The following is a 12,469-nucleotide window of genomic DNA, read 5'->3' on the forward strand; positions in this document are numbered from 1 at the left end:
GATGGATAAATACAGGCTCAGCAAACACCACAAACTTGTCCAGTAGAGAAGAAGTGCTGCTGTTTGATCTTGCTGGAGATCTGCTGCAGAGCGGTGGCTCTCTGTGGTGAGAGCTGTCTCGGAGCCTGCAGTTATGACGAACAGAAGAAACCCATTTTTTCCTCAGGAGAAGTTGTTAACGTATAGACAGGAAACTTAGGTGGAAGGCAGAGGCTGCAGTCCAGCAGAAAGGCAGCTGAAGGGTTCCTGCTGCTTTTAAAGTTGCTGTTCGTGACGGTAGCAAATTGTGTCAATAAGGTACCTTGTATTATTACTCACATGCACTGCAGTGTAATGAGTAAACTTTTTAAAGGAAACAATCCCCACAAACTTCGTCCAGTATTCAAAGCAACAACAGTCTTAGTTTTTAAAAACGTTGAAAGGGATCTGCCACTTTCAATAAAGTAACAAAACAAATGAGGCTGGTGTAACTTTGTATTATTAGGGAAAAAGTATTTGTTAAAGCTGCTTTTCTTTGCATTCTTCTTGGTCTTCCCCTGTATCTTCCTGCTTGACCCATGAGACAGACCCAGTTAAGTATTTTTTTGTGCAAGGAGGGAATACCGTGAAAGGCACATCATTACATCAGTCCTTTCTCCTGACATATATACGCTGGTGTTAAGGGAAGCAGATGCTGTTTGCAAAAGTGTAGCTGTGCTCTGGAGAATGCTTCGGTGCGTTTTTTTCTGGAGTCTGTTTATTGATCTGCAGTATTTAGACTCAGGTTTGACTGCAAAAGCTGACAACAGGGTCTCTCTGCCTTCATCTTTCTCCCTTTGTGGTTGAGGGTGACTGAGCAGTGGCACAGGCTGCCTAGAGAGGCTGTGGAGTCTCTGTCCTTGGAGACAACCAAAAGCTGTCCAGACAGGGCCCTGGGCAACCGGCTCTGGGCAGCCCTTCTTGAGTGGGGGCTTGGACCAGATCACCTCCTGAGGTCCCTGCCAATCCCAACCGCTCTGTGAGCATGTGACCGCAGTTAGAGGAGAAACACTTTGGAGACGCCACTTTAAGCATGTTTGAAACCTTGTGTATGCCTGTCCTTCCCTAAGCAGAAACACGAAGGTGAAGGTTACGGTTGGTTCTGTGCTTAAGCTGGGCAGTACTGTCTCAGCTATTTTCTCCTTGGAGCCAAAAAGAAAGACTGACAAATCTACTTCTGACTGTGCTTTTTTGGGAATTTTGTTAAATGCCACATGCTTGTGCTCACCTCTGCTCAACAGCCTGGTGACAGGACAGTGGTGATGGTGCAGCCTTTCTCAACTGCAGCTGAAGGGGGGCAGGGCAGTTTTAGTGCAGCACTCCGGGGAGAAGCCAGAAGGTGAGCACACAGAGCTGCGTGGATGGGTGCAGCTTGTGCTTTGTGTGCGTGACTGAAAGGCTGCCTTATAAAATGAAAGCTCTGACAATTGATGTTCCCCCGACTGTCAGGCTCTAAACCTTCACAGTGGCGTACTGACCTTCGCTGCATGTAAGCTGTGCTGCACTTGCACCCGAGCAGTATGAGTGCAGCTGGACACTGAACGCCTTGTGTACGTCCATATTTGCTGACACCTCAGCAGAGCTAAAGCTGCGGTGATGTAGCCAATATGAAAGAGGGAGGTAAATTATCCTGTGTAACAGGAGTCACTCGTGTGACTGGGGGAAACGAAGGGAGCAGTCGCCAGAACAGCTCCAGTAACATCGCATTAAACACGTGGTAGGAACTACTGCAAAAACTTACTTGTTCTGGTTTCTTAAGCAATGAAGCAGGACACTGATACACTGAGTGAAGGACAACCAGCCAGTCCTGTGGGAAGCAGAAGTGGTAGTGTTTACCAGAAATGATGGCTTTTTGAAATGAAATGAGACCATGGATATTAAGCCATGAGGTCCCAAGAGCATGGGTTCATCTCTTCCTTAACATACATCCTGCTAGCAAGAAACTAATGAGTGAGGACCAGTTGTGTTCTGTTCTTTCCTAGTGCTTGTTAAGGAAACTGCCCATGATTGTAGCAAATACTCCTGCAGGGTTCTGCTAAAGTTAAAATACTACACGGTATTTCACAGAAGAACTGATATGCCACTGAAATCCTCATTGGTTTGAAAGCTTGCCAAGGTGAGAGGTAAGTAGTTTTGCCAGGAACAGTGAAGTTTCTGGCTTTTATAGCCTGCGCTCCTGCATTTTAAATGCACAGACATTTGAGCTTTGTATTCTTCACCCGATAAGGGACTTTTACTGCCTGCTGTCCCTCTCGGTTTCTGGTCAGCTGGCATCAGAGGCTCTTGTTTCAGGGACCACGCCTCAGCCACTGTAAATAGCACATGCATCTTCAAGGCAGGAAATACAGAGCTGCAGGTTAAGCACATAAGCAACTAAAGGATCAACCACTCCTCAGCTGCGAAAAATCTTAAGGAAGGACTCTTGCTCACTGCATCTCTCCTGTAACAGGAGTTGTAACAGCACTATTCTGCTACACAGAGGTGACAGGAGGATACATAGAGCATAGGTGTTCTAACAGTCTGTGGGTTAGCCATGTTATGTACCTACCAGTCATGTACTAATACCTTTAGGGTGTGTCCTTCCACTGGGTTCTTCGACCATTTTTCTAAATGCCAGAATTTGTTTCCTTGTGTTACAGGCTAAAGCAGTGTTCCCTATGATATGAGATGGAAAAACAAGTTGGGGGTGAGGGGGGAGACTCCGCTGGAGCCTGCGAGGGAGCATACAAAAGCCAAGCCTCCACACTGCTTGCTGTAGGGCGAGGCTGCCTTGTACAGTTCCTTCCATCTCCAGTAACACTGGGTACTTGTCAGTCTGATCTTTAACACACGGTGCCAGGGAGACTGGCAGCTGATTTACGGAGGTAATTTAGACAAAGTCTAGCTGATGTTAAGAGAGTAAGCGATCTCTGTCAGCTAGTTAAAAAAAAAATTAAAAGAGACCAGGGCCTATTTCACCCCAGGCAGAAAACACTGCACCCTCTCTTGTACTGTGCTTGCAGAAACACACATTTCTCCGGCTCTGCTATCCTTATCTCTTCTAGCAATTGGCCAGGTCTGGCTTTCACATATGCCAGAGGATGTACACTGCCCTTCAACAAACACAGCTCACTTTTGGGCCTCTGCCCCAGGCCTGTGACACAGCTGTGCAGTCCCCAGCCTGTACTGCAGAGGGTACTTTGTCCCCCATGCAAGACTTCGCATTTAGCCTTACTGAATTTCAGGCGGTGTTTGTCAGCCTGCCCTGCCCTGGAGCTGCTCCCCCAGCCTGGTGGCACTCACAGGCTCCATAAAAGGTGGCTCTACCACATCATTCTGACTGGGTGCTGTCTCTCTGCTGCAGATGGAGCACAGCCTGATGCTGGGTGAGCCAAGAACCACAGTCTTGGAAAACTACTGAGTAACTTGAATACTCTAAAATTCAAACCCTGGTGCTAGAAAGCCCTGCTACAGTAGGTGAGTGCAACTAAAGGCTGGGGTTAAGTGCCAAGACCCCCAGCTGCTGACAGAGACCCTGCTCCTCTGCTCTGCAACTCGCTCCTGCAGAGCTTCCCGGCAGGAGACCAGCAAAGGGCAGTAATTGCATGGGAGAGTTCTCGTGAAAGAGGAAAGTGCTCCTGCTAAGTGACTCCATGTGACCATGACAAAGGAGCAGTCAGTTATCATCCAGGAAACCACTGAGTGCAAAGACCCATTAATCAACAGTGAGAAACATCTTCTTTCAGGTCCAAGGAATGCTTCTGTACAGATGCCATCCATCTTCCCACAAGCGTGGCCTCGGATGGGGATGGGTGGGCTCAGGAATAAGAGGCTGAGATAGTTTTATACCAAGATGTTATTTACTTTCAACAGTCATATTCAGCTGTGTTATAACATATCTAGTCAATCCACATGTATACACCTACAACAGTTAATTAAAAAAAAGAAGACACTTATAAATTAAGTACATTTAACTTACATGGGACAATGTTCATTGTGACAGTGGTAGTGAAGGCTGGATCTGCAGTCACTCGTCTTCTCTACAATGCAAATGCTAAGCAAGCAGTCTGGAACCCTCCGGAACCCTCTCCCTGCAGTCCTCATCCCGCACATGTTTTAGACCATAACCTGAAACAGCCTTGGAGAACGCACACGCTGGCCTCTGTACTTCCTCTTTTCACAGGGATCTCCACATTCCTCCATCCTCACAACATGCAACACTTCCCTTTTTCTTTCACTACACCACTTTGTTGTTCTTTCTTCCAGTACACAAATACTTTTCTATTTAATGTAAAAGCAGAGTCCCCACAGCCCACAAAGCCACAGCATTTTGTGGTGCTTAGCTTATTTCAGCCCTTCCATGGAGGCAACCAAAGGTGACAGCTTTATAAAAAACAGAACAAACTGCAAACATTTCAGATTTAATACAGAGATTTAATAGAGTCCACAGACACTAATGCTCCATCTGGAATCCAGTGACTTTTACACCTTCATGAGAAACGGAAGATGGATCCCAACCCAAATGTAAAGGTAAGAATAGGGATTTTCAGAAGTCTTTGTGTGACACAAGCACAAGCAACCGTGACTTTCAGAGAAGCTTGTTCTCCTATATTGCTTAAATGCCTGGAAAACATCACCCACACCAGGGTGGAGAGTGTTTGCCATCCCATGCCTTAAGTAATGCCTACTACAGGATAAAGAAACTCTGGAGCTGTGATATGAGAAAAGCGATTAACCCTCTCAGCATGCGCCATAGCAGAGTTCAGAGGAAAAACCATGCACGCTACCTGTACCAACCCACAATATTTCGAAACCTCCACAGCTTAGCAGAGGTTCAGTCCTCCTGCTTCCCCTGGAAAATTGCTGCCATGGCAGTTTCCAAAGAGCAGAGTTGTTCTGTGATAGCTGAACTGTGTTTAAGCTAATACATCTGGTGGATCCCCTGTAGTCTAAAACGACTGTGCCAGCAGGTTGACGTTAACAGCAGCAAGACAGCGGTTGTATAGCCAGCCATGCCAAGCATCAGGGGAAGGGAACTTCTGGGAGCCAGCAAGCCCTGGCACCAGCAGCTGTGAGCCAATTGCACCACTGACAGCTGCTATTTTTCTCCCATATATGCTGACCGACGAGTCAAAATGTAAAAACAAGGTGGCATTTTCCTTCAGGGCAGGCAAGGGTGTTACTGTACAGGTACAACTGGAACAATAAACCTTCCACAATGTGTGCACACTGGAGCTCTGTGGTTGTCAGGTTCTCTCTAAGTAGGTTCAACTGGAACAGACTTGACCCTCTTCCATATCATTGGGAATGGATGTGATCCCCATCTGCAACTCCCTCGCTCCTACTTTCTATACCAGGTGGAAATGAGCTTCCTGGTTCTTTGCTTTATCAACTTCAGAGGCTCCTGTTTCCACCTGCCTCTTTTGTTGATGTTGACAGCAGAGATCCAGCTCTGCCCTGCTTCAGTCTGTGTGACTGTCCTTCTCGTCCTTTGGAAGCAGCAGGCTCGACCTGGCTGGGGAGCTGGTGGCTCTCTTGATCACCTCCATCCACCTGGCAAGAAAGGACATGAGAAATGCTCAACCCCTCACTCACAGATGCATAATCTTGTCCTTCGGTTATGAGCTGTACCCCTTTCACCAAACCTCACAAAACATCTGCTTTCTACCTTTCTTTTAGAATTCTTTTAGGAAACTAACTCTTCAAATGAATAGCTTGAGATGTGGTTGCCTGTCCAAGTAACAGCTCTACAGTGCTTTGAGCTCCAGAGAGCTCTTATGAGAGCACACCGTATTGTAAGTGTACAGAAAGTGTTTACCAAGGAGGACAGGCTGACAAAAATTTTCCTTAGTCAATGGATTGCTTTTCTTACAATAAATTATGTAACAGACTTGCTCATATGGAAGAAAGCAAAGCAACAGTGAAAAAAGCAAGACAAACATCTATTGTGAATTAGACTTTTTTTTCCTTGAAATCGCTACATGAGACCAGTGGATTAAAGAGCACAACTCTGCTGTCTCAGATAGCTGATATGTACATTGCTCACAAGTGTGTGATACTCTCCCAAGGAAGGAGGAAGTTTGTGACACCTTCTCAATAAAACCACACTCCAAAACAACCAATACTACCCTCCACGGCAGAATGCTATGCAAGGGTTTTCAACAGCTAATGTAACAGCAAAGTTTTGTACGTGATGCATTTTAAACATGATTCACTTTAGACCATGTGTGGAAGCCCCTACCAGCACTGCTAAACATAATTATAGAGAAAGCAGTAAAGTGAAAAGCAGCACTGCACTTGTTGCTCTCAGCCTTGTGTTATAACTCCTGTTTCCAGAGATCAAGAGGGAAAAAAAACCCCAAGTATTCTTACCCGAACTCTCATTAACCTAGAAATCTGACTCGCAAGGCCTAGTGGGGCTGAGCATCTCACAGCCCTCCCACCCGCACTGCTCCCCAGCTCCAAGAAAGCCCCAGACTCCTGAGACAAAGCAGAGCCCACAGCTCTAGGCGTAACCGCCAGCTCTCCCCCACAAGGAGGACGGTTCTGGCAGAGGAGGGATCTCCAAACATCATCGGTAGGAAGACGAAGAGAACTTTATTACTGAGGATGTGCTGTAAGGTCACTTGGACTAGGAGGTAGTCAGGAGGAAAGAGAGGGCTCTGGATGATGAACCAGTGAGTTAACAGCATGTTATATACCAAGGCAGACAGAGAAAACAGAAAATTACCTCTCAAAGGTGTATTTGCTCTCAGCCCTGAAGAAATACACATGGGACTTGAACTGCAGCTTGAAGACATAATCCTTCTGAATGCCGTCTGCCTCTACAGGGGAGCTGACTGCGTAGCCAAGCAGCGGGAGACTGGCCAAAGGATAATCGTCCTGGAACAGCCCAACAGCCCACCCCTTAGTGCAAGGCATCCCCTGCCACACAGTTCATCCCAACGCGCACTCACTCTTCTGTACTGTACAGGTTACGGTCTTTGTATTTTTGTTTAGGAGAGAACAGGAGGAGGAGCAGCCTTTATCTTTTGCAAGGCCTCTGATAGCTTATAATGAAACCTTCCCCCAGCTCCTTTCACTGTTTGTATAGAGTTATTTGCTTCTATTCCCCTGCCCGTCGCTGCCTCCTGGGCTCCCCCCTTCCCCCTCCACACCCTCTCTCTGGAACTCCCAAGCACAGATCCGTCCTGAAAGTTAAAATATCCCTCCCAAAAGAAACATGCCCTCAAGGCAAGAAGCCTTAATATAATAAATACAGTTTATTGGGTTAATAAGATGAAAAGGCACAGGTTGCACTGCAGCACAGTTCGTTACCAAGCGGGCGCTGAAGGCACCATGGGCAGAAAAACCCCTGATGCCTGTTTAACTGTGCTGAAGCCCAGCAGGGAGAGCAGGGAGAGAAATGGGCAGAGACTGACCAAAGGCTGCCGATTCCCTCACCCCCATTAGTCACTGCACGAGGAGACATTTCCCCCCTCACCCACAGAAGGTCAATACCATTAACAGAATTGGAAATCCTGATTAAATTCTGCAAGAAGGGCCCATGGCCTTACAGAGACTGGCTTCGTTATGAACTACCTCCTCTTCCACTTGTTACTCTCCTTCAAATAGCAGTGAGCTGCACTCAGATCAGAAAGCCAAGGACCTCCAGGTTCCCCTCAACACCCCAAACGCAGTCCCCTCAGCTACATCTGCTCACCTGGTGTGTTTTGTAGAAGAACAAGCAGAAGTTGGTGAAGACGACCCACAGTTTCTGCCAGCCATTGCTGTTCTTGAACTTCCTCAGCAAGTATCCAGAGAGCTGGTTCTAGCACAGAATGAAAACTACTGTGAAATCACAGGTCGCTGTCCTTCAGAAAAAGATGACAGCTGCCGCAGATAAAAAGCTTGAGGCTGCCTGCCATAACTGCTCCTGCACTTGCTCCCATGTTGTAAAAGGCCTTCCAGATATTTCACATGGTGACTCAATGACTTTTTATCTTCATTTCACTAATTCACAACTATGTTCTCATGAACAAATTAGTGATTCCTCTCCACTAATAGCAACTTCCCCTTTATGTTTATCTCAGCGCAGTGTCAGGTGGTGCACAGGAGGGTGCTGCACTGACTCGTCCCTCCAGCAATCGCTCTCCTCTGCAGCCTACAGTCAGGGGAATGGTGACAGCCATGAGGGCGTCCATCCCCTTAGCCACCCTTTTTTACATGCAGAAAACCCACATAGAACACACTGTGTGAGAAGGAAAATAAAGCAGAAGAGGAAACAGAGGATGCCAGAATTGTGGACAAGCTACATGTGGCAGCTATGCGAAGCCAAGCCTGGTGTGGCAAGCAGGGAAGTTGAACATTGCTGCCTTGGACTCAGAGCCACCGAGTGCTTGTGTAGTGGGATAAGGAAACCTATAGCATGGAATGACAGCAAATGGATTTTGTAATTGGAGAAGAAGATAGGATATGCAGCAAATTACATAGAGAACCATTTGGGGAAGCATAAACAGGAGGAAATCCTGTATCAACAAGGCAACGTTATACCTCTGCCGCTGGCTGGCTGGGGCATCCTCATGCCAGCACATGTGGGCTCACTGAGCAATTACGAAGCGAGCAGCAGTACATTTTCCTTGGCATCCTATGGCTCCTCCCCACCAGCGCAGAACTTGACAGGCATTTTTACCTGGATCATGCACAGGTAATCAGACAGGGATAGGCTCTGGTTCCGGTACCAACAAACATGGGTGATTGTGTTGGGCCGTTGGGCCTGGCCCAGCAAATAGCGAGGAGGAAGCTCTGGAGAAACAGCAAGAGAGCAGAAAACTGAGCAGAGAAAAGGGGGAGAGAAAAACAGAACATCAGGGTAAGAGAAGTGATGCAAGAAAGGCATCTGTTAAAGGAAAATGGATTGTGGAAAAAAAGATGGTATTAGAACATGGAACAGATCAAAGCGAGAGGGAGCTGCAAGAACTCACACCTTTAATCCCAGAGTCTGTAGCAGGGAGGTCTCATTATCCGGGTACAGAACAGCGAGATTGTGCCTTTCACAAGGGTATCGGCAGGGAAAGGAAGGCTTGTCCCCTCCAATAGAAATCACTTTCTTTGCCAGCTAAAGTGCTCAACTTCTGGACCCTAAGCCATGGTAACATCTATAGGACTTCCTTTACTGAGCTGATTGATATGCTCTCTACATCATGAAAACCCAGGAGCTTCAGTGCCCAACTTTTGACTCCTTCCATTAAACAAAGAGTGCCTTAACACAGGGGAGCGAAGGTAGGAAGGTACAACTACATGGATACAGCACCCTGCCCCATTGCTCTTTGTCTAGTTAGCATCCTCCTTTTTATTTTCATGGTATTTAGGGTCCTTCCCACTTCTGGAAGTCTTCTAAGCATGCCAGCCTGCAGGAAGGTGTCCTACCCAACTGACCTTGCCGAACTGCCGCCTAAAGTGAAACCATAGTACTGGTGCAAGCAGCACTCTGCATAAGGAGTGCTGAACAGACCTCTGTCTCAAAATCTGCAGGATTCAGTACCAAAACATGCCACCAGTGCTGCATCAAGCAATGCAGCGTGGTAAGACCCGAGGTAACAGCAGCTCAGCAGGCACATAATAAATCTCTGTTCGGCATAACACAACAGTGCCATAAAATGGCACTTCCTAACTCTTGCTGCTCACCCCTGCCAGCGAGGGAAGGTCAGAGAAGTCATATTCCCACAGAGTTTAATGCACTCTTCTTAATTCTAGGTGCAGTACAGTAGCTAACCAGACCTCAGTACAGCAGAGTCAGTCTCTAAAGGAAAATATCATGGATAGGTAACTTATCCTCCAGCAAGGCTGATGAAACCCAAAGGAACAATTCAGTCCTAGGCTATCCTGGGTTTCCTTTAAAATTTCCCTCCTTTAGTGCCTTTGCCGAAGCAAAGCCCCGCTGCAAGGAGAATAGAGTGTGTGTATGCAGACACACAGACATGCACAGAGGGGGACAAGCATGCAGCAACCTTTTAATGGCCCATGCTCTCCTGCAGACGCAGAGACGCTGCCAAGGCGAAATGGGAGATGGAGTGGAGGCCGACTGGCAGCCGAGCAAGCTAGGATGGACAGAGAGACGTGAGAGCTGCGCCCTACGGGTACCTCGACAGCCACACTGTGGTCAGTCATGGAGACGCTTGTGTTGCGGTACCAGCACACGTGCATGGTTGTGTTGGCACGGTGGTGGCTCTGCCTGTCCAAGGAGCTACGAGAAGAGTGTATGTCATCTTCGGACTCCTGTTCTAGAGAGACCTCATCAGAGGATCCTGGGGGAGGAGAATTCAGCAGCGGTTTAAGAAAAGTGTGCAATACAAAGAGCAAGAGAAGCAGGGATTCCTGAGGAAAAACTGTTCTCTCTTGCAATGGTCCAGTTTTAAAATATGTCAATGTGAATTTGTTACACAGCTCCTAAAGGCCACTCAGAGCAGATCGTTGTGGCTTTCATTACTCAGCTCTGCTTGGGGCAACTGACTCAATACTGTGCAAAACAACAAACAAAAATCCCTACATTTCATCTTCAGTTGATTCTTAGTGAGGAATGGAAAAAAAGTGCTCCAAGAAGGGATACTACATGTTTCAGCACATCCGTAACACCACCAGAGACAGGCACAAGAATGTTGGGCTATAAAAGAACTCACTGATCTCCAAAGACAGCAAATTTCTGGACAACAAAATACACTACATGGTTAAATTGAGAAAAATTTATGGAAGAGATAAAAGTAATAATTCTGCAACTGGAGCATCTCTGCTGCATTTAAAGCTACCAGGAACATCAGTCTAGGAACACAAGCATATTTCTTTTGATTAAAACAAAACAAAACCACAGTAACTCTCCATTGCCACATGAATTATAAAAATACACCATTTATGTCATCAAATTCACAATAGGAAAAATGAAAAGGACATGACAACTGATGCTTTTCAAGAAGGCAGGAAACACCACTTACTGTTGGAGCGATTGTATACTGAGTTTTCCAGAAGCATGTCAGATTTCTCAGTAGATTTCTTGGCCATTTCAATTGCCATGTTTAGGTCTTCCATCCACTTCTCCATCTCCAGGTGGGTACTGCAAGACAAACGGTGTGAATGGAGACCACCCCAGCCTGGAGCTGCGACAGAGTGCTAGTTTGCTGAAGGAAGGCACGAGTCACTGCCCAGTATAAGGAGCAGTCCCTTTCCATTAAAGAAATAAAAATAACATAAAAATTCCTCCGAAGCATGAGCTTTCCAGATAGGAAGCTGCCCTCACACAGCCTTCACCTCTACTTTCAAGCCTTGAAACAAGACTAAAATAATATCACCCTTTGGAGCTATCAGACTCAGAAGAGGAATTATGTGGTCTAGGCCATCGCTGTTCTTCATACAGAGAGCTTCATAGCTGAGGGGTTATTTCAAACATGAAATCATGTTTTCACTCCAAAAAGCATTTTGGAGATGGGTGGTATGACCACAGTGGAAACGATTTTTTGAAGAATAAAAGGCAACCTGAAAGACAGCACATATTTTAAAGGGGATACAGGATTTACCCTGCATCTCAAGCAAGCAAAACACAGTGTGCAGGAAGATGAGGACTTCTTTCACCCCACATAGCTTCCATTACGGGTTACATGGCTCATGCCATGATTACAGGGTAAGAGCTTTACAGCTCATATACGCATATCTACATGCATTGATATGCAACAGTGTAAGGTTTTCCTTTAGACATGGGCACATGGCCTTGGCATTTCTTTTTTACCTCTGGCTACATCCCCTGTGTGCACAATTGTTTGAAGTGCCATATACAGTTACACTATCTTGTGTTTGCTTGGGAGGATCTGTGGGACTTTTTTTGGTAACTATCTGTTTTTTCTGAAAGTTTGTAATTCAGACTGAAAATTCCACGCACTGTCTAAGCCTGGCAGCAATTTTTTTTGACAGGTAGGGAGAGGTAACATAAGAAAAACAACAACTTTTGAGCTATTTCTAAGTTATGACAAGGGAAAAATTATATTTATTTTTCCAAATTTAAGAACCTTTCAAGCACTTTTTAATTTGCAGCTGCTGAGAAACTGTTGATCTTAAAAATAATTGACATTTTCAGGTGTTAGGCTGGAATAAAAAAAAAAGTTTTGCTTGCTGAATATGTCTGCATACCAAAAGTATTGGCTCCTGTGCCACTACATACCTGATTTATAAATGTTCAGTAATGGTTACGTTTCAAGAACAGGTTATCAAGCAGTAAAAAATCCTATAAATTTAAGGTTGAGCTTTAGTGCTCCCATCCTGCATTCTTAGCATACCCAACTCCAGCTGCCTTTTCGGGGACCTGCAGAGGGACAAAACCTCCTAAAGCTGATCCTGAGAGAACAGGTGTAATAGACATCCTACATATATTTCAGATATAAAGTAAAAAGAGATGCCAAACTTGCTGCACAGGGACAAGTTACACCAAAAAGAGATGGGTTTTCTCTCC

General features: G+C 46.0%; 1 protein-coding gene across 6 annotated transcripts in view; it reads right to left on the reverse strand.

Moving 5' to 3' along the window:
- Positions 1 to 603: 603 nt before the first annotated feature.
- The window catches only part of FARP2 (FERM, ARH/RhoGEF and pleckstrin domain protein 2), an 84,182-nt gene continuing 72,316 nt past the window's right edge, over positions 604 to 12,469 (reverse strand). For 4 of the 6 annotated variants that reach the window (XM_087738554.1, XM_087738556.1, XM_087738555.1 and 1 more), the window contains 5 exons: positions 10,965 to 11,083; positions 10,120 to 10,283; positions 7,700 to 7,807; positions 6,728 to 6,879; positions 604 to 5,550 (listed from right to left, as the gene is read on the reverse strand). In XM_087738554.1, coding sequence (XP_087594680.1) covers positions 5,460 to 5,550; positions 6,728 to 6,879; positions 7,700 to 7,807; positions 10,120 to 10,283; positions 10,965 to 11,083 — 634 coding nt within the window. In that variant the 3' untranslated portion in view covers positions 604 to 5,459. Of the gene's footprint in view, positions 5,551 to 6,727; positions 6,880 to 7,699; positions 7,808 to 8,668; positions 8,782 to 10,119; positions 10,284 to 10,964; positions 11,084 to 12,469 lie in introns of those variants that run through there. The other 2 variants (XR_015700293.1, XM_087738557.1) reach the window with 2 other exon arrangements.

This window comes from Nipponia nippon, unplaced genomic scaffold, assembly GCF_047370975.1.
Source record: "Nipponia nippon isolate SJK-2023a ecotype South Korea unplaced genomic scaffold, ASM4737097v1 scaffold_7, whole genome shotgun sequence".
NCBI classification, from domain to species: Eukaryota; Metazoa; Chordata; class Aves; order Pelecaniformes; family Threskiornithidae; genus Nipponia; species Nipponia nippon.